At 37.5% G+C, this 19,646-nt stretch overlaps 2 protein-coding genes across 2 annotated transcripts in view; both read right to left on the bottom strand.

Annotated features, from left to right (window-relative positions):
- Ets65A (DNA-binding protein D-ETS-3) overlaps nucleotides 1-1,409 on the bottom strand; it is a 91,231-nt gene extending 89,822 nt beyond the window's left edge. Inside the window, exon 1 of the mRNA XM_074094476.1 lies at nucleotides 1,230-1,409. The gene's annotated coding sequence lies outside the window, so the exon portion shown is untranslated. The remainder of the gene's footprint in view (nucleotides 1-1,229) is intronic.
- A 4,731-nt stretch (nucleotides 1,410-6,140) lies between these two features.
- On the bottom strand, nucleotides 6,141-19,360 carry LOC141432672 (succinate dehydrogenase [ubiquinone] flavoprotein subunit, mitochondrial-like). The gene is made up of 14 exons (XM_074094379.1): nucleotides 19,256-19,360; nucleotides 18,894-18,951; nucleotides 18,103-18,327; nucleotides 17,400-17,473; nucleotides 16,828-17,000; nucleotides 13,186-13,341; nucleotides 12,591-12,748; nucleotides 11,973-12,137; nucleotides 11,399-11,598; nucleotides 10,590-10,784; nucleotides 9,629-9,773; nucleotides 9,416-9,543; nucleotides 9,169-9,276; nucleotides 6,141-6,326 (listed from the first exon to the last, which is right to left on the bottom strand). The coding sequence occupies exons 1-14, from the start codon at nucleotides 19,268-19,270 to the stop codon at nucleotides 6,174-6,176; spliced, it is 1,953 nt and encodes a 650-aa protein (XP_073950480.1). The 5' UTR covers nucleotides 19,271-19,360; the 3' UTR covers nucleotides 6,141-6,173.
- Nucleotides 19,361-19,646: the final 286 nt, after the last annotated feature.

Here is a 19,646-nt window from a genome sequence, read left to right as displayed (position 1 = left end):
AAAAATAGAAAAATAATTAGACATCACCAGTACCTTATCAAGATAATATTATTTTTCGTATGAATAGCACCTGTTTTTGTGTTTAAGTATTTATTATTAGCAACTTAGGAAAATTTCTTGCTTAATACATTTCTGTTACTTTTTAGCCAGTGTTTTATATGTTCAGCGAAATTTAGAGCCATCTTCTGAGAAACTAGTGTCATTTTTCAATATTTCTAACGCTTTCCGGGAAAACGACTTGAGAACGCTAATAACGAACAGGGTTGGTGTGATTAGTTAAGTATACCTAACTCACTAAATTACCTGAATTGCGATTGTCAAAATTAATTGCTGTAGCAACTGCCGGCGCGTCATCTATATAATGAAAAGGCTTCAACGGGTCATGCACGACAGAAGTCGTGCATTAATTTAATATGATTCAAATAGGTATACATATTTTTAACACATATATTTATTACATTATTTTACTAAACATATTTTTTTATTAATGCCGTTTTGAGTCTACGACTATACTATAGTAGGTACATTTAAACGATTAGCGATATGATGAAACATGTCTGAGAACCATCGCTAGAAAACCTGCTTTTAAATAGAAAAAAAAAACCACATTCAAATCGGTCCACCCGTTTAAGAACTACGGTGTCACAGACAGACAGACACACATAGCGGTCAAACTAATAACACCTCTCCTTTTGCGTCGGGGGTTAAAAAATACTAGGTACAATATATATCGGAGCAGCAAACTACCTAGTTGTTCAGATAAAATAGCTTAGAGCGCTTTAGAGCGTCTTCAATTCTGGCGTTAATTTGTGACCACTTTGGGCGTTAGGTACCTACTACATTATTTTGTACATATCGGTGGATATCAATAAGTCTTATAGTTAAACACAATTGCTTAGCTAATCGACAAGAGTTGATTTCCAAAGATAGAGCAGAGCTGAGTAGGTTACTAAATATCTTACGTTAGACTTTAGATACGTGTCTTATGTACCATTTATATATTGCTACACTTCTGTGACACAGAATCTGTCCGAAGTTTAGTACTTAAGGGACTAAGTAGCCCGCTTATAAAAAAGTAAATAAGTAGTGTTTTGTCTGAGTCTGGCAGGAATAGACAATCAAGTGTAGGTTCAACAAACAGAAAGCTTAAGTGGCATTTACAATAAGGGGTTTAGAGATAGTCAAGTGTGCCAAGCTCCTTAAACACCAGTACTCGTAACAGCACTCACCTCTACTCAATTGATACCCCCATCCTCGCTGAGGCTTCGGGCACTCGCTGCATAGTCCATGTTGGGCCGTTGGCGGCCGGCGGCTGCTCAGCGCGGGACCACTCGGAAAGACCACGTCCGTCCTATTTGTTGTTTGCGCGGGTAAAAATAAACAAATCAATACATCGGAGGTGCAGGCGAGCGTTCGCGGACAGGAAGCCGGGATAATAGCGAGGCGCCTCGTCCGGTCGTGGGAGACGGAGGGCGGGGGATGTGCGGGGGAGTGCTGCGGAAGTCCTCGGCCACGCCCCGGGGCGGGGCCTGGCGTCGCGCGCGCGGATTATCACCCCGAGGGAGATGCCTGGTGACGGGGTAGCTCAGATGAGTCTCTACCCTGAACTGATACTACGCCTGCACACAAACAATTTACCAGTATCGTTGGGCCCTAAAGCGCAAAAAAAGGTTTATTTTGGAATCTTAATTCAGCGGGAAATTGTTACTTATACTTGTAAGTAATCAAAATTCTAAACTTTTAGTTCCTTTACAACATTTCCGAGTCATTATTACTTGGTGTGACTCAGCATTTGCGATCATCCGAAGGTTACTCATAACATAAACCGTCAGAATTTTATTTGACAATGGATTTGCGGAACCTTAAATAGGTAATGTAGGGAACACTAAGGATACTGTGGCACGCACTTTAGATTAGGAAACAGCGTAAATGTATCGAAATTTAGTGAAAATACATTGCAGGGTTATTTTTATAAGCAAAGACCTTGCACGACCACTCTGCTGTCTGTTAAATTTTGATACTTCCGTCAAAGTAAATCGAAAGTTACATATCATAAGTATAAGGGATAAGTTTGCCTTTTCTACCAATTGTATTTTTGTTTCTTTTCTTTTGTACAATCGCTTACATACATACTTAGTACACATAAATATTCGCATTGACCTTCAAATATGAAATTTGGCAAGAACATAAAAAAATAATTAAAACGTTCAATGCGACCTCTCATTCTGCCGCAATAAGGCTGAGAGATAGCCCTCGTTTCTCTTATCATCAGATTCGTTTCTTCTCAGTGGCACTTTGTACTTTTCAAACACCCTACTTATTATCACCGCTGACAGGGACTACAGGACCATCATAACTGCTCAACAGCAGACTTAAATAATCCCGTCCCAACATCTAAACTGAAAATATAATCTTTATGTATGGTCCAACTTCGCTGATTCAAGGGTTTGGACTGGGTGTTGATGAATCAGTAAGTCAGGAGTAGACTGAACAGCGATGAAGGGATGATGATGGGTGTATTTAAATACTTCCGGAATATTTAGGAGGTTACTGGATTAGTTTTACTGAACGTTCCTGTAAAGGATTTTTATCGGAATACTTGACTCATCTATTCTATATATATATATAAAAGAAGAAACTGACTGACTGACTGACTGACTTATAGATCAACGCACAGCCCAAACCACTGGGGCTAGAAACTTGAAATTTGGAATATATGTTCCTTAATAGATGTAGACGCGCACTAAGAAAGGATTTTACGAAATTCCCACGGGATAGGGAAATATCTAAACTTATTTCGCTTCTTTGTTTGTAGTCGAATCTCTGAAACTAATGAGCCGATTTTAAAAAATATTTCACCGTTAGTAAGCTACACTATCCTTGATTGACATAGGTTACTTTTATCCGGGATAATGCAAAATTCCCGCGGGATAGAAATAAATTAATTCAATTACGAAGCTGATTTAAAAAAATCTTACATATTATGTGATATGACTATCCCTAAATGACAAAGGCTACTTTTTCTTCGGGAAATTACAAAATTCCCATGGGATAGAAAAAACTGAATGCAACTTCGGGTATGATTTTAACAATTCTTCCACTAATATAAAGCTACACTATTGCTGATTGGTATAGATTACTTTTCTTTGAGAAAATCCAAAATTCCCGCAGGATAGGTACATAGAAGTAAGTAAGACAATCCAAATTCGGAGCCGCTTTTAAAAAACCTTTCACTAATAGTAATCTGCAGTATCTCTGATTGACATAGGCTGCTTTTCTACAGAAGAATGCAAAATTCCCGCAAGATCGAAATACTTAAGTAAATTCATCATTGGGGTTGATTTAAAAATATATTTTACCAATTGCGAGCTACATTGTCCCTGATTGGCATACGCTACTTTTCTCCGGGAAAACGTAAAACTCCCGCGGGATAGCAAAAAGTGAATTCAACTTCAGGGTTGATTTATTTATAATTGTATACCTAACTCTACCTGAACAGTACCATGACTGGCTGACTGACAGACAACGCATAGCCAAAACTACTGGTGCTAGAGACTTGAAATTGGCATAGATGGACCTAAAGTAATAGAGAGGTGCACTAGGGAAAGATTTTTAGAAAATCCCATGGAATAGGAAATTATCTCAACTTTGTTTGTTTCTTTGTTTGTTGGGGGTAATCTCTGAAACTACTGAGCTGATTTAAATAATTCTATTACCAATAGAAAGCTACAATATCCCTGATGGACAGACTTCTTTTTATTTATGCAAAATTTCCGCATAATAAAAATAAGTGAATTTAATTTCGGGGCAGATTTTCAAAATTATTTTAATAATAGAAAGCTACAATATGTCTCTCATCGACAATTAAGAATATTAAAATAGATCATAACAGTAATTCATGTTCCTGCGGGGACTTTACAATTTCTTGAGATACAATCCTATATCCTATATCGTGTAGGAATTCGCCGGTAAAAGAAACGCGTAGTAGTACTTTAACGTCTTTAACGTTTCAGCGAAACAGGGTTTCAGAGTTGGTACGAATTATGAATGATTAATTACGTATGTAGGTTGATTTTTGAATTCCAAAATGTGCACCATCTGTCTAAAACAACGTCTTACTGTATTAAATTTCCATGAAATCCTCCAAAAAATCAATCAAAACACGAAAAAAAGGATCGCAGAAAGTAAATGTATGTTAATTGTTACCCCAAATTTAACGCGAGCGAAGCCGCGGGAAAAAGCTAGTATCATATAGCTTATTGCACAGTTTTGACGTGGAACGGTTTGAACATCGAACAATTGAAAAGTCGTGAAAAACAAGGTAGTTCAGTCAAACTAAACTCATGATTTGCTGAATTATTCCGGAATATTTTGAAGTCGCCTTGTATGCAAGCATGAAATGCATCGAAGATTCCAAGTCCATATACAAATTTACGCCTGGCCGAAGATTTCTCTGACTATTGCTAGTCAGTCGTTTGCCACCGCGCAGCGGACAATACGTAGAAAAAACACTCAATGTAGGTATTAGTAAATCGCTTACCGCGAAATAATTTCGTCGCGCACTGTCGCCGTCGGGCCTTGGGTAAGCATGGGCACTCGTAGGTAATTAACAAAGCTCAATAAAAGCTCAGCGGGGCGGGGCCCTCGTCGACGCCTCCCGCGATAAGCTTTAACACTCATCGGTTCTTTTTTAATTTTACACCAATGGCCTCGTAATGGTACGATATTATCTGCCATTTCCTTATAAGCGATCTTTCGTACACTTTTTGCTTTGATTGGTTTATTTGTTTTAGAAACCGGGTCTATTCTTACAATCTACGTCCCCTACATTCCCTAATATAGATTTGTTTCTTGCAAAATTTTTAGGTGCATAAAATAATATTACCTATAATGTAACTATTTGAATTGCTTAAACTAGGTTTTATTTATATAGATTCTACAAATATTGTTTTAAATTACACGTTTTTTTCAGTTAACCTATTCACAAGCGTGGTATACTAATGTAATACAATGCCACTATAAAATGCAGAGTAAGACCAGAAAGCAAAATGAAGGGCCAAATTCTACGTAATTGTTACGTTGTTGACGCAAAACGCCTGAACATTGAACGATACTGTGTAAAACTCCGGTGGAGACATCAGATGATTACCTAAGCAAGACATAAAATCCATGAGATGCTTAAACTTATCAATTAGCAAATATGTATTTTACTGAAAAAGTGTTCGTCACTGGACTTTTCCATAACATGCTCACTATAAGGCCAAGCCTAATATAAACAAATTGCTTCGTCAAACACGCGTCTAAAAACAAAGGAGTCGATTTGATTAATCGACCGGCAGTTTGGTTTGATTTGATGCACCACCTGGCGATAGACAAGGTGCGGTCCACGCACGCACGCGCTGCCCCTCGCTCTCCAAACTTTTATTTAATTCTAGACAGTGATGGACATATATTTAAACTATAAGACCACAATGAAGTACACGCTTAAAAATGCACCTACGACAACAATGTTAGAACATTGTTTTGTTAGACGCATCTCCTGATATATTTTTTTTCTTTTATAAATAAATCCAATGACTTTTCCTCTGATCGTAATATTTACTGATCTATATTTCTACTTGTAGAAAAATTTCCGAATCGCCTTTTTACCCGGTCTTATTATTAACTGATCTATATTTTATATGGTATAAAAATTTCCGAAACGCCTTTAATATATCTTATTATTTATGAAGCCTTAACTTTGTTCAAGTGATTTTACGGTTACGGAGCATAACACAACAACTGCTCTTTTTCTAAACGTAAAAAATTATATCAGTAAATAATAAGAACGGTTATAAAGGCGTTTCGGATTTTTTCCTACAAGAAAATAAAAATATCAGAGAAAATAAGTCTATAGGGAAAGAATGCGTTCGGAATTTTTTATACAAGAAAATAAACATATCAGAAAATATGTCTAGGGAAAGAAGGCGTTCGGAAATTTGTCTATAGGGAAAGAAGGCGATCGGATTTTTTTATACAAGAAAAAAAATATATCAGGAAATGCGTCTAACAAATCACGTAGTAAGTTTGTGTGAGCGTTAAAAGTTGTAACAAAAAACAAAGATAACAATGAGAACATTTATTACCTCGAATCAACTATGTTCAATTAATGTTAATTTATTGTTATTAATTGATCAGTAAACTCGAGGCACGGGCGGCACCCACTCCACCTCGGAGTCGAGCGGGGTGTCGATGACCGGCCGGTACGTGATGTCGACTTTTCCGGTCTCGATGTTGACCGTGGTCATCGTGTGTTTCCGCCAGTGTTCCTCTATCGGCTTCTTTGTCTGAAAGCATGTAATAGTAAATTGTGTCTTAAGGGCGGTAAATAAGGAGTTACGAACGAGAGTCTATTAAAAGCCCGAAGTCGAAGACTGAGGGCTTTAATGAGTCGATGTTCGTAATTCTAGTACCGCCCGTGCGACATACAATGTTTTTCATCACATTTGCGAGTAAAATTGTTTATTTGTAAAAGAAAAACTAACATTTTTTCAAAAATTGCCGATACCGAACGCGCCAGCTAAACCGCCGCCCTCCCCCTCCGCAGCATGTGCATGGCGTGCGTGTGCAGCGCACGCACGGAGCAGCAGCGCGCCATGCAGTAAACAAACTCATTTACCGACCTTGGGCTTCATGACATGAAAATTAGTATGGGCAATGACTCATTTACCGACCACGGGTTTCATGAGAAGCACATTAAGGTAGAGGGTTTTATTTGGGGGTTGCAACCAAGGTAGCCTGCATGTTACGACACTGTTTACGAGCAAGTGTGATGAAAAATGAATTAACAGGCTATAGTCAGCGGCGGCCTTACACATTGCGAGGCTCCGGGCGGCAGGTCTTTGCGAGGCCCTTTGTCCTCCGTGAAAAGTATGTGATGCGAAAATGTAGCTATAAAAACCTATATTTTTTAAATTTGCTTGGGTTTTAGCGCGAGGCCCCTGCAAGAGCGAGGCCCGGGCGATTTCCCTATTCGCCACCCCCTAAGGCCGCCGCTGCTGGCTATAGTGATCCGCGTAGGTAAGTATAAAGGTCTCTACATATTACACCGTATCATACCATGGCCGTAATAAAAACGTGTCGGGCAAAAATATTCTTTGTATCGAAAAGTATGAGACTAATGCCCACTAGCACGGTGCTAGCACGTTTCGTAACCAACCGTCGCCGTTGCGTGTCTGCATGACATACCCTTTGACACTCCGTCTGCATGACACGTTCCTATTACGGTCATGACATGACACGGTGTAATGTGTAGAGACCTTCATGCTAACAATGGCATCATGCTGATCGTGCCCCTTTTTCGTTTTTTTTTGTCATTTTAGGTATTATTAGTCTATAAGATAACTAGTAGGTAGGTACATTGTAATTTTTTTATTATAGTTTTAGTTTCATGTGTCGAATTTAGAGTAACTAGTAACTTTTGTTTGTTTGTTTGTTTATACTCTTTATTGGACAAAAAGGAAAAACAAAAAGGTTTCATAAATAAAAGCTGTGTTAAGTACAAAGGCGGACTTATCCCTGCAGGGATCTATGCCAGTCAACCTTTGAGTGGTAGAGGAGCAATCCAAAAAACAAGGATCGACAAATAGAGCAAAACATTTGAACAAATATAAATGCATATGTAAACCTTAAATGTAAAACTTTTTTAGGGTTCCGTAGCCAAAATGGCAAAAACCCTTATAGTTTCACCATGTCTGTCTGTCTGTCTGTCTTTTCTCAGGGACTATCAATACTATAAAACTGTAATTTTGCACGAATATATAATATGTTAAGTATGCCGACAAAATGGTACAATAAAAAATTCAAAAACATTTTTTTTATAGAGTACCTCCAATAGACGTAAAGTGGGGGTGATTTTTTTTTCTCATCCAAACTTGTAGTGTGGGATATCGTTGGATAGCTCTATTCAGTGATCTGTTTGCAAAATATTCCACTTTAAACTGCAAATTTTCATTAAAATCGAGCGTCCCCCCCCCTTTAAAATCTAAACCGGTGCGTGGAAAATTTTGAAAAAATCAGGATGGTAGTGTTATCAAACTTATTTTTCTATCGTATTCGATGGAGTTTATTTAATGGACATTGATATTGCTATATATTTTTAAAAAGTACAGTGTTACACTTTTTGATTATTTTGCTTCAAAATTAAAATTATTTTTAAAACATATTTTGCGAACATAGTATGCGTAATTCGGAAAAAAATCAAGTGTAACAGAACTCATCATAGGTGAAAAATACAATAGGCATCGTCCTAACAGAACGCGATGCGACCTTATAACTCTACTGAAACCCATGAGAAATAATAAAAATAAAAAAATAGTTTTGACTGGTTAGAATGTTAAAACACCCCACTGTGCGGCCTCGCAATGTAATGCAACTTGCACGATTTTTCTTACAAGTCTAAACTCGACTTTATAGTCGAAGATATTCATCGTCATCATCATCATGTCAACCGAAAGACGTCCACTGCTGGACATAGGCCTCCCCCAAGGATCTCCACTCAGACCGGTCTTGTGCTTTTCGCATCCACCGCGATCCCGCGATCTTAACCAGGTCGTCGCTCCATCTTGTTGGAGGCCTACCGACAGCTCGCCTCCCGGTCCACGCGAAGATATTACATAAATATATTACAAGTAACTATAATTGACCAATTAAAGAGTGATCTGAGGTAACTTGATAATTTTAGAAAACAGTGTTCATAGAACACTGAACTTGTTTAATCGCCTCCAGAAATTCTTTTGTGTTGATGATCGTCCAAAAAATATTTTGGAAAAATTGTGTATTACTTCTTCTATTGTAGATGTCACCTCAAAGGGATCGCACTGAAGCGATAAGGCCTAATGTTATCTGTTACTTTATCAATAAAGAGTATCTAATTGCATTGTATTGTGCGCACCTAGATTATCCAATTTCGCGAAATGAGCATATAAGTAAATATAATAACATGGCGCTAGCCTATGGGCAAATGTAATGTAGACACGTTTTTCGGGAATGTCGTAAAGTAAAAAAAAACACATATTTTCCTTAGCCCCATTAGGTACCGACAATAAAATAATTATTAAGCCATATTTGTTCATAGGCCAGGGATAAGTATGCTGTGCAAAACCAAATTAAAAATCATTAGTAATGTACCTGTCCTTCAGTCTCTGTGCTGTAGTCCAGCTCATCCAAGCGCTTTGGAAAGTCGTCCCGAAAGTGCGCGCCGCGCGACTCCACCCGGTTGTGCGCCGCTGCCGCCACCTTTGCGTGCCATTACCAACATACATATTTAATGTGACTTACTTTTCAAAAGTATTTTTCAATAAAAACCCACGTTAATTTCGCTTACCTTCTTTCTAAGTAATCCGAAAAAAAAAAACGAAATATACATGCTGCTTACCTGTACAGCCTGTTGCAGCATATTCTGTAGTTCCAGCGTTTCGATCACATCACTATTCCAATTCTTGTGGCGGTCGGTCGTGCGGATGTTTTCAAACTCTTTGAACCACCTTTGTATCTCGTCAACACCTGATAGAACAAGGAAATCATAATCGGGAAGTATTCATAACATTAACAGTCTTCTCTGACTTCTGGTTGATAAATAAAGAACTACCTTCGGTTAGCAGTTGATTTTCTCGGAATACCCCACATTTATTCTGCATAGTGACCTTCATGTTCATTCTTAGTTTATGTGTAGGAATTGAGCCGCTAGCGTTCCTGATTTTTTCCAAGTTGTCTATAGTACGTTCAACAAGATTCTGAAATAAATTACAAACAAAATTATGATGCTATTTTTCAAGCTATCGTTGCTCTTTATATTAACCGTACCGTACAAGTCATAGAATGGGATACACACAATCTTACGATGAAAACTGAAATCATGCAATTCTGAACCACTTATTTTATAAAATGACAAATAAAACATCAATGAGAAAAAAACATAATTTTAAATTATCTCAACGCAATATCTCCGAACAAGTCCTTGAAAATACAAGAAGTGGAATAGCCTGGGAATGAAAGCTAACCTCTCGGCAAAATTAAGGTTTTGTATATTATGCCATCAGGCGTGATTGTGTGGTCAAACGCAAACCTATTTTTTTTTAACGTAATTAATAGTAGACAAACGAGCAGACGGATCACCTGATGTTAAGTGATTACCGTCGCCCATAGACATCCGCAGCGCACCACTTTTTAAAGTAGCCATATCGTAGTAAAGATAGTGTTGTGGCGCGCCATGGATGAGACCTATGTCCAGCAGTGGAATGCTGTGGGCTGATGATGATGATGATATCGTAATGAGCTGGAAAAACCTCGGCTGCTAAACTATTTCTGTTTAAAAAAATGCATCTAATAGGTACTTAGCTGTAGGCTGCTGGGCCTAGCTTTCGATTTTCAGCCAAAAACCTATAATTAACACTTCTGAATGATCGGAACTGCCAAAAAAATGACAAAACACTAACTTGGTGGATCATACCTATAAAGTGTACGATGTAAATTGTATAATATCGATCGTTCAGATTTACCCCATTTATGACATGAATGGACAGTCAGGCAATGCGATTTAAAGAACTTACGTCTTTAAGATCAGGCTGTTTGTCTCCTGGTTTACTTATCTTAGCCACGTTAAAGCCGATGGCTCTTCCAAACACAACGATGTCGAGGATGGAGTTGGCCCCCAGTCGGTTGGCTCCGTGGCAGTTGCTCACCGCCTCTCCAGCACCGTGCAACCCTGGCACCACACAGTCGGCGCTGTCTTTATAAACTATCACCTGATACCGACAAGAATCCAAATTAGTGGTACCTGGGCTAATCACGCGTTTTCTCGAAGATAAGACTACTTAATTGTAAGCTAGATCGATTGTTTGGCCCTGAAAAGGCCCACGTAGCAAATTTCATTGAAATGGTTTCGAAATGTTCGAGGACCTGGGTTCGATTCCCAGCACTGGTCTTATTTTTCTGGTTTTTCTATGCATCTATATTTCAGTTTGTATTTTTGAAATGGTTTCCGTCTGAAGCGGTTTACGGGATGCTCGAAATAAATAAATGAGTAGGTAAACAAGAACTGTTCGTTGAAAGGTATTGGTAAATTAATAATCTAATTTATAATTCCTTAAAATTTATGATATTTATAGTAAAGGACTATAATGCTCATTAACTAAGTATCCTAATGAAATGTGAAAGTTTGTATGTTTGGATGTTTTTTACGCAAAATAGCCCAACGGATTTGAATGAAAATGGTACACTTTTTGGATGCTTTTTTATCCCGGGAAATTGCATTATTCCCCCAGGATATAAGCGTATTCTTTGCAGACAACAGCTAGTATTATGAAAAGTTATTGCATAATGTTAAATTAATTCGATATGAAAATAAGAAGGTGCACACCTCTCCTTTGTTATTAATAGGTATACCTCCCATGGTGTAATGCACGGTAGGTATGATCGGTATAGGTTCTGTGTAGACATCTTTCCCAGTAAAAGTGAAAGCTGTTTCCGAAATTCCGGGAAGTCTTGTCTTGATAACTTCTTTACCGAGATGAAATAATTGAAGGTGCATGTAGTCTTTCTTCGGTCCACACCCTCTACCTAAAATTGGAGCAAGTATATTATTATTATTATATTTAGCCTATTCGCTGTGGGGTGCCGGCTCACGAGTGGCAACCCCCAACTCTTCTCGTGGGTGTAAAGGAGACTAAGTAAGAGATTTCTAGACCTATGCATCTAATACATTATAGGGTCTGGTCGGTGTCGGGCAGCAGCGACACCGTCTCACACATTAGAGCAACTAATGCAAAGCGTGGCAATCAGAGCAACTCCTCCAATATGGCAAGTCCAAAAGCTTCATAGGCGTGCAACTGGAGAGGCCTACGTCCAGCAGTGGACTAAGATAGGCCGATGATGATGATGATTTATAGCTTATAAGTATTAACATCATACTATTTTCTTTCTATCTATTTCACCTTGTCGTATTTCTGTTGCAATAGACCTGGAAACCACGTCTCGACTGGCCAAATCTTTGGCGTTAGGGGCGTACTTCTCCATAAACCGCTGGCCTTCACTATTGACCAGGTAACCACCTTCTCCACGACATCCCTCAGTCATTAGACAGCCGCTGCCGTACATGCCTAAGAATAAAGTTTTAATTCAAATTCAAAATTCAAATTCTATTTTTTTTTGTGAGTAGATCGTTGATGGAGTCTCGAGGATTTTCCCGTTTTATGCGAATGTTTTTTTCCCCTAAAATATAAAATAGTGGTTAGTAAACTCATTTTTTATTTGTGTTAGCCGTATCTTTTTTAATACGTGTGGAAGTATTTTTTTACAGCTTCAAGGGGCCGCAGGCATAAGTATTAGGTGTTGATTTCAACTTGTTACCTCCACGCGTCCCCGAGAAAAGGTCTTTACAGACAGATGGACAGATAGACGGACAACAAAGTAAGCCTATATTTCCTCTTTTACTCGTAGGTACGGAACCTTAAAAAACCGTTTGTTGCCTTAAAATTCATGCCTCTTGCATGTTCGTAGACTTCTGACAAAAATCGCTAAAATTACAGCCGGCTCATTTCTTTTTTTTTTACCAGTAGGATGGAACTGAATGAACTCCATATCCTGCAGAGGGATCCCAATGCGTGAGACAAAGGCACATCCGTCGCCCGTGCAAGTGTGTGCCGCCGTGCAAGAGAAGAACAACCGCGGGTAGCCCCCAGTTGCGATCACCGTGTTCTTCGCCTGAAACCTGTAATCACTTGTTATCCTATAGCCTATAGCCAAGTCTATAGTTAGGTACGGCTCATACTGTATCCTAACTGGTGCGCATCGCAGGAAGCAATTACAAGTATTGATATCCATTGGACATCTGGAAAGTCCTAAAAACCGCAGGTGTACTGTCTGTCTACCTTTACAAACGGAAAGAAGAGATAAAAACAAAACAAATAAAGTAAGGCTATGCTACTCCTAATAAAATCAGCTACAGTTTCACACAACTGATAATTTATACCGATGTAGCTGCTCGAATCTGTAGACAAATTTTAGTACCACGCGAAAATTTTATAATGAGTGCTATCCTTAGTCCAGTAGTATCAAAATGTATGAAACTATCAATCTTCAACCAATATTCAAGACTGAATTTAGTCAAGCTTAATGGCCAGTTGCGTTTATAAAGTAAAATAAGACCTGTGCAAGCTGCCGTCATCCATGTCCATTGCGATAGCACCGACGACAGCGCCCTCCTGCTGCAGAAGGTCCAGTACGAAAAACTCGGAGAACAGGTCGATGTTGCTGAACTTGGTGCTGTAACCGTATAGCGTGTGCAGAAGCGCGTGACCCGTCCTAGGACAATGTGCAGTCGATTTAATAAATACTCTTTTCACCTCAGCAGCTCAAACAGGCAGGTTTTGCTATGAAAAGTCAGTAGCATTTTTTTTTAAATGCTGAGGTTAGTGCTGGGTCCACTCACTGAATTCCAAATATTTGAACTTGACTTTGATCTGTCACTTTCACTTCAATATGAAAAAAGCGAGAGATAGGATCAAATCTATGCTAAGTGCTGTAGGTCTAAAAAAAACAAACAAATGTTCGGATACACATAAGTATAACCGCAAAATTACAAGACGTCTGTTATATTAAGTAGGTAGGTATATAGTGCATTACTAAAGGGATTTAGTAAGTATAGCACTTCTTGTTCGAAGCTTGTACGGTGCTTTTCTCAAATAAGTATAAACTAAAAAACTACAAAGATAAATTAGCAAAACAAAACGAGCATAAATGAACGAATATCCTGCTCAATTTTACTTTTTTCCGAAGTGTTTTTTACTTTTTAATTAAGCACGAAGCATTATACCTATCAACCTAATAAAAAAATACTTTGTTGACCTTTAGCACTAAAAATATGTCAATAATGAATTAATTATAATAAGAACAAATTAAAAAACAAAAACACGAGGTGAAATTTAAAAAAACATAGTCAATTATATGACAGCGAAATATTTCCGAAATGTTACAATTTTCCCACTTTTTTAATAAGGTATGCAACCTCGTTGTACGAAAGCCGCTACTCTTGTTTTTTTTTTAAAATAAAATCGTTCCGTATACTGCCTACATCTTAAAGTTTGATCAAATATTTGTCAAATTGAATGAATAGTAATCAACCTACTAGAGACTGGCAAAATTGACCTCCAATCAACAGAGCCATATTTTTCAAAAAATCTAATCTTGCAAGTAATCTATTTATATTAATGTTTCAAACAATAGAAATCCTAATAAAATCATATTTAAAGGTTTATTTTTATAAAAAATATACGTTTACTGTTCCACCCTTTTATTGACCCAAAGATGAGGTTTTTTGCAGTATTAAAAAGTATGATGTTACGAGTTACATTTTTTAGAAAATGTTTTAAATAAGATTAAGTAAGTACTATATTTATTTTTTAACAATCGGATTATATTTAAAAGCTTTTGATATTTTTTGGCTTCTAAATATATATGGTTTTACCTTTAATTTAAATGTTCTCGCTGCTCAGGTGAAAAGTTGCATGTGTCACACGAGATCAAAGTTTTTTTGCATCTCGTGTGTTTGAATCCCTCGCTGATCTCAGTATTCTAACCTAGAATCACTCGGTATCGCTCGTGTTCAATTGTAGAGTCCTTCGCTTACTCGGGATTCAAAATCAACACTCGCACCAAAAAACGACTTTGCTCTCTTGTTGCACAAATAACTATTCTTGAAAACTTTTCATGCGCAGATATCGGAGTCCTTGTAGGAGTTGCCATACTTTTTTTACCCGACTGCAAGGAGCGGTATTGTTTAGCTATAATAATGAAGGTAACAATATGTCTATTATTTTAATTGAAAAACGCTTTTTAAAATTAATTATTTGTTATATACAAAATTGAAACCATAAGAAACTTAATGATTATGTTGATTTACGAATAGCAACATTTTTGGTTACGGAATTTTGGTTGTTAAATTAAAGCAAGTAGAGACAGGTAAAATCCAAGAACAATAAGAGATACTCTTATTTTATGAAAAAACCCGTGTAAATTAGACCAGTTAAATGTAGATACACTTGGTAAGGAAGATTTTTCGTTATAAGAAAATAGAAAATCGAAAACAAAATATCAATCTGTACTCAAAAAGTTCGATAAAATGTTTTGTGTCATATAAGTCGATGAAATGATTCATCTTTCTCTAGGCGCAAATGCTAAGGTTACGAAATCTGTTCATACCTATTCGGGATTCGGTGTAAAATTTTTTTTGGTGCATACAATTATTTTAAAGGTTAAATGGCCCTTACAACCGATGCTTATAGAATTAAAAAGGTTTATTTTCAATAGGTGCATTAGAACGAGGTGCAGTTTTTTGAACAAACTTAAGCCAACCCAACTCTGTTTTCAATAGGTAGTCCTTATTGTTGTACCTATTATTACTAATTACCTTCGAACCTCTAAATTTTCGCTCTACAAACATTACATCTGGCGGAACCCGGTGGAATCATTACTCACTGAACTTTGTTTACCCATTTACATCGTACAGACTTAGTTTTCCCACAAAACTCACGCGATGGCGCTTAGTTGCGAGGGGATGGGTGTAAGTAGAGTAAAAAAGACACGCAAATTTTTGTCGCGAGTAATATCACGTAGTTCTGACTTATTCGAATAGAGGGCGGGTAGAGCGCTTTATTATTTTTAGTATACCTAATATAATATTACTGAATCACTATAGGAACGCTTATAACCCGACTGCCCGAAGGAGGGTTATGCTTTTGGAGCGTCTTATGTTGTATGTCTATTTCTTTGCTCTATTTGGTATGACTGTTTCCGATACAAAACGAGATTAACTCGTTCGCTGCGGCAGTGATTTTTCTATTCTTTCTATTCCTGCGGCACAGGTCATTTACACCTGGTCATAAAACTATCATTGTGGCGGTACAGGGTTTATTAAACCCTGTAACGTTTATGAAACTAAAATCCTTTTTTTGGCTTCATGGTAAAATATATATGTTTTTTTTGCTTTGAATATTAAGAGTAATGAATTAATTGACATAAACCTATAGGCGTACGTCAACAGCTTGTTTTGTTACAAATTTATATCTATAGTAAAATGCAAGGTCTAATGCACCCTGTACCGCACTTAATAAGGAAAGCTTTGTGCATATTTTAGGGATGAGATATAAAAATATCGACAGTTTAAATCAAGTTTTAATGTACGAAAAAATGTGAAATAAGAGAAAAACTACATCCGTAATGTTTTGCATTGAAACAATGAAATATATGATGGTTTTGTTAAATTTAAAAATTTGTATACTTATCTGGTTTTGGTGCAGTGTGCGTTTGCGTATGTATTGCATTTTTGTGATTACACACTAACTAAACAGTAGGTATTATGTTTGGGAAAAACTGCAATGTTAAGTTTGTTATTAACAACATAATCGGCAAAAACAAAAAAAGACGATTTTGACGCCATGTCGACACGTGCTTTCCTAATTTTCCTATCGAATGCGATCCAACACTAGCCGCGAGAAGTTAGTGAGGGGTGCGGTACAAAGTGCGCATTTGACCTGGTTTTGCACTGTGATGAAATTTTATTTCTTCCGTGCGGCGCCAGGTCTAAAATATCTGGTATTGAGGTAGGCATACCACTGAACTCTATTTTAATAACACTTCTTAGATATATATTCATCTCTTTCCTACACCGAACCAAATTGAAGTTATGCCCTTCATACGATAAAGTTCTATACTTTTCTTAGCCGCAATGTAAGCGAGGCACATACAAGGTGTCTTAGGCCTGGTTTTGCACTCAATAAAATAGTCGCGTACCGGTCTTCAGCAGCGCATGTCCTTTTGGCAACTTTTTTGCCCTTGTGCGTTGAGCCTCCTCCAAATTGTCTTTGATATATTTTTCCATCCTTTGTTCTCGAGAAAGGCATTCCCATGTTTTCTAATTCGAACACAGCGTGAGGCGCTTCCCGTGTGAGATAATGAATTGAATCCTGTAGAAAGTTAACCATGATATTAAAAGTTACTACGTATGTATATAGAAATCATTTTGTTCTGTTAATTGAAAAGTTATTATTCTTGCCTTGCTTATTTTTTCAATGTCAAATTTAGTTGCTTTTGGTACAATCGAGTTCATAAACTTGTGAGCAAAAATTTGTTAAAAAATATCTGATCACGATTTTACGCCGTTAACAATAGAGTCGATTACAGATATTTTTGATAAAACTTTTGCTCGCAAGTTAATGAACTCGACTGTACCTATGTTTACCCGTTGTTGAGTACCTTTGTAGGTAAACGATTTGTTCAGTTTCGGACTTGGCCAATTGGTGGAAAGTATCCCACGATATTCATTTATTATTGTTTTAGTTAATTGAACTATACCGTAGTTGTACCTGATCGCCCAACCAGTCTGAGCCTTTGACAGTATCGTAAAAGTGCCAACGCCAGTCATCCTCGTGCATGCTTCCTGTTCAATTATTTAAGACGATGAAGGTTCTTTCATTAAAAACAAAGGGACATGTGTTTTTTCTTGAACTTTAAGAAACATAATATAATTACATTTCACAGAATAAACGATAATTAATTAAGACAATTAATGTGCGTCGTTGTTAGGTCTCCGTTGCCAAATTACAATAAATCAGTGAACCGATTAAATAAAATCCGTTATTGAATTCACAAAAGAGTATGTGACAATAAGGGGTACGATGAAAGTCGTCTGTGAAGTTCTATATATTTCTACTGCAGTGGCGTAGCGTGGGTATCAGCCGCCCAGGCGGAGGAACATTTTGCCGCCCTCTAATTTAGGGTACTCATAATAATCGCTCCGAATATTATAGTAGGTACGACATTTTTGTTATGGAATTATTATCATCATCCCAGCCTACCATACAAGTCCCTGGGCACAGTCCTCCTCAGAATGAGAACATTTGGGCCGTAGTTCCCACGCGGGTCCAGTGCGGATTGGGAACTTCACACACACCATAAAAAATATGGTATTTTGCCGCCCCTATAAGTGATTCAGGGGTGGACCCCCCCCAACTACGCCACTGTTCTACTGAGAGTAAGAACGATCATTCATAGTAAAGAATCAATTACCTATGGCAGCGTTCATGCCACCCTGTGCCGCGATGGTGTGCGACCTGGTCGGAAACAGTTTGGTAACCAGAGCAACGGAAAATCTGTTCTGCGCAAGTCCTACAGCAGACCGGAGCCCGGCGCCGCCCGCGCCGATTACCAGGCAGTCATGTTTGTGGTGGTGCACCACAACGGAGCCTGATGATGAGTCGCCACAACCTTGCTTCACTGTGCGACTGACCGAAACTAAAATATCAACCATTCCAGTAGGTTTTGTAGTGGTAGAGTCAGCGTGGTACCGCCTACCTTTAGTTAAGTAGTTCCTCATACACGCACTGTCAATGTGTAGAAGCGGAACCTGCCGAGTTTAGACTTGCAAGAAAAATCGTGCAAATTGCATTATATTGCGAGGCCGTAAAGCCAACGAGTCTGTAGTGGTCAATCGAGCGCCGCAATGAAAAGCAACTTGCACAATTATTCTTGCAAGTCTAAACTCGGCTTTAGGTATTTTATGCGAATGAGAGACGCTTTAGTGTGATCAAAACATCACCAGCACCAATATCTGACCCAACAAGCGTGCGTTAATATCTGATACGACTCTATTTCTAGGGTCGGAAGGACGTGTCAGATATTTTTGTACGCTCCGCTGTGGCAGATATTAATGCTGGTGGGTGTACCTAGGGTGTGTAGTGTTCTACATGGGTTTTCTTTACAAAAATTGTATTAAGTAGGTATCATCTGTGGTATCATGTAGATATAGATGAAGTAGTTTAACACAAGTCATCGATTTTGTGTAAATAAAGAACACTTACATTTCGCATTGTTTAAACTTCTCAGGGGTAAAGTATTCTTAAATGCACCGTAAAAGTTCTGTAAACAGAAAAGAATCATTATTAAGTTTACGGTACATAGATGTCAATGCCGAGAATTAATGTTCTTAAGTTAAGGTTGTGGTTATTTATTTTTAACTACATAAATACACCTTTACTGATTTATATCTATCTAAATATTTAGGAATTAGTGCGTTTCTTAGTAACTTGGTGGTTCAATTACGAAATGTGATAAGTATACGAGTACCTAATGCAACCAAATAATAAAATATAAATATTAAATCATAATAAGTACTAATATCTGCAAAACATATTAGATAGGTACGTTTATTAATTATTCTTACCTGTATACGAAACATTATTATTAGTTGATAAATCTAACACTATAAAATTCAGTTTCTTATTCGTTTTGAGGTTAAAGTTTATTGAATTATTATTTTCTAAGTCAAGTCTTGTTTGACAGTCGTCAATTTCATGGATTTCATGTGAGGTTTGATCTGAGTAACAAATTACTGGCATTTTGTAAAGAAGTATTGATATAATCAGGGAAATATTTGATGATAATATTTTAATAGTAATAAACATTCTGGCAACACTATCCATTGGGATTTTCCCGTAGGTAAATAGGTATTCTAGGTATATTTGAAATTTCCCTTTTCTTGTACTATCAGCATAAAAAGAGGTTTGTAATAATTATTATATTGAAAAAGAAAATTCGAAAATAATATCAGTGTC

Source organism: Choristoneura fumiferana, chromosome Z, assembly GCF_025370935.1.
Source record: "Choristoneura fumiferana chromosome Z, NRCan_CFum_1, whole genome shotgun sequence".
Taxonomy (NCBI): domain Eukaryota; kingdom Metazoa; phylum Arthropoda; class Insecta; order Lepidoptera; family Tortricidae; genus Choristoneura; species Choristoneura fumiferana.
This window is presented reverse-complemented; position numbering and strand designations above follow the sequence as displayed.

What these genes read in the sequence shown, in the direction of transcription:
- LOC141432672 (XM_074094379.1), bottom strand. An exon ending in GATGACGGCAGCTTGCACAG is followed by an intron (nt 12,749 to 13,185) that starts GTCTTATTTTAC and finishes AAGTGATTACAG; the next exon opens with GTTTCAGGCGAAGAACACGG. An exon ending in TGCTGCAACAGGCTGTACAG is followed by an intron (nt 9,277 to 9,415) that starts GTAAGCAGCATG and finishes TGGCACGCAAAG; the next exon opens with GTGGCGGCAGCGGCGCACAA.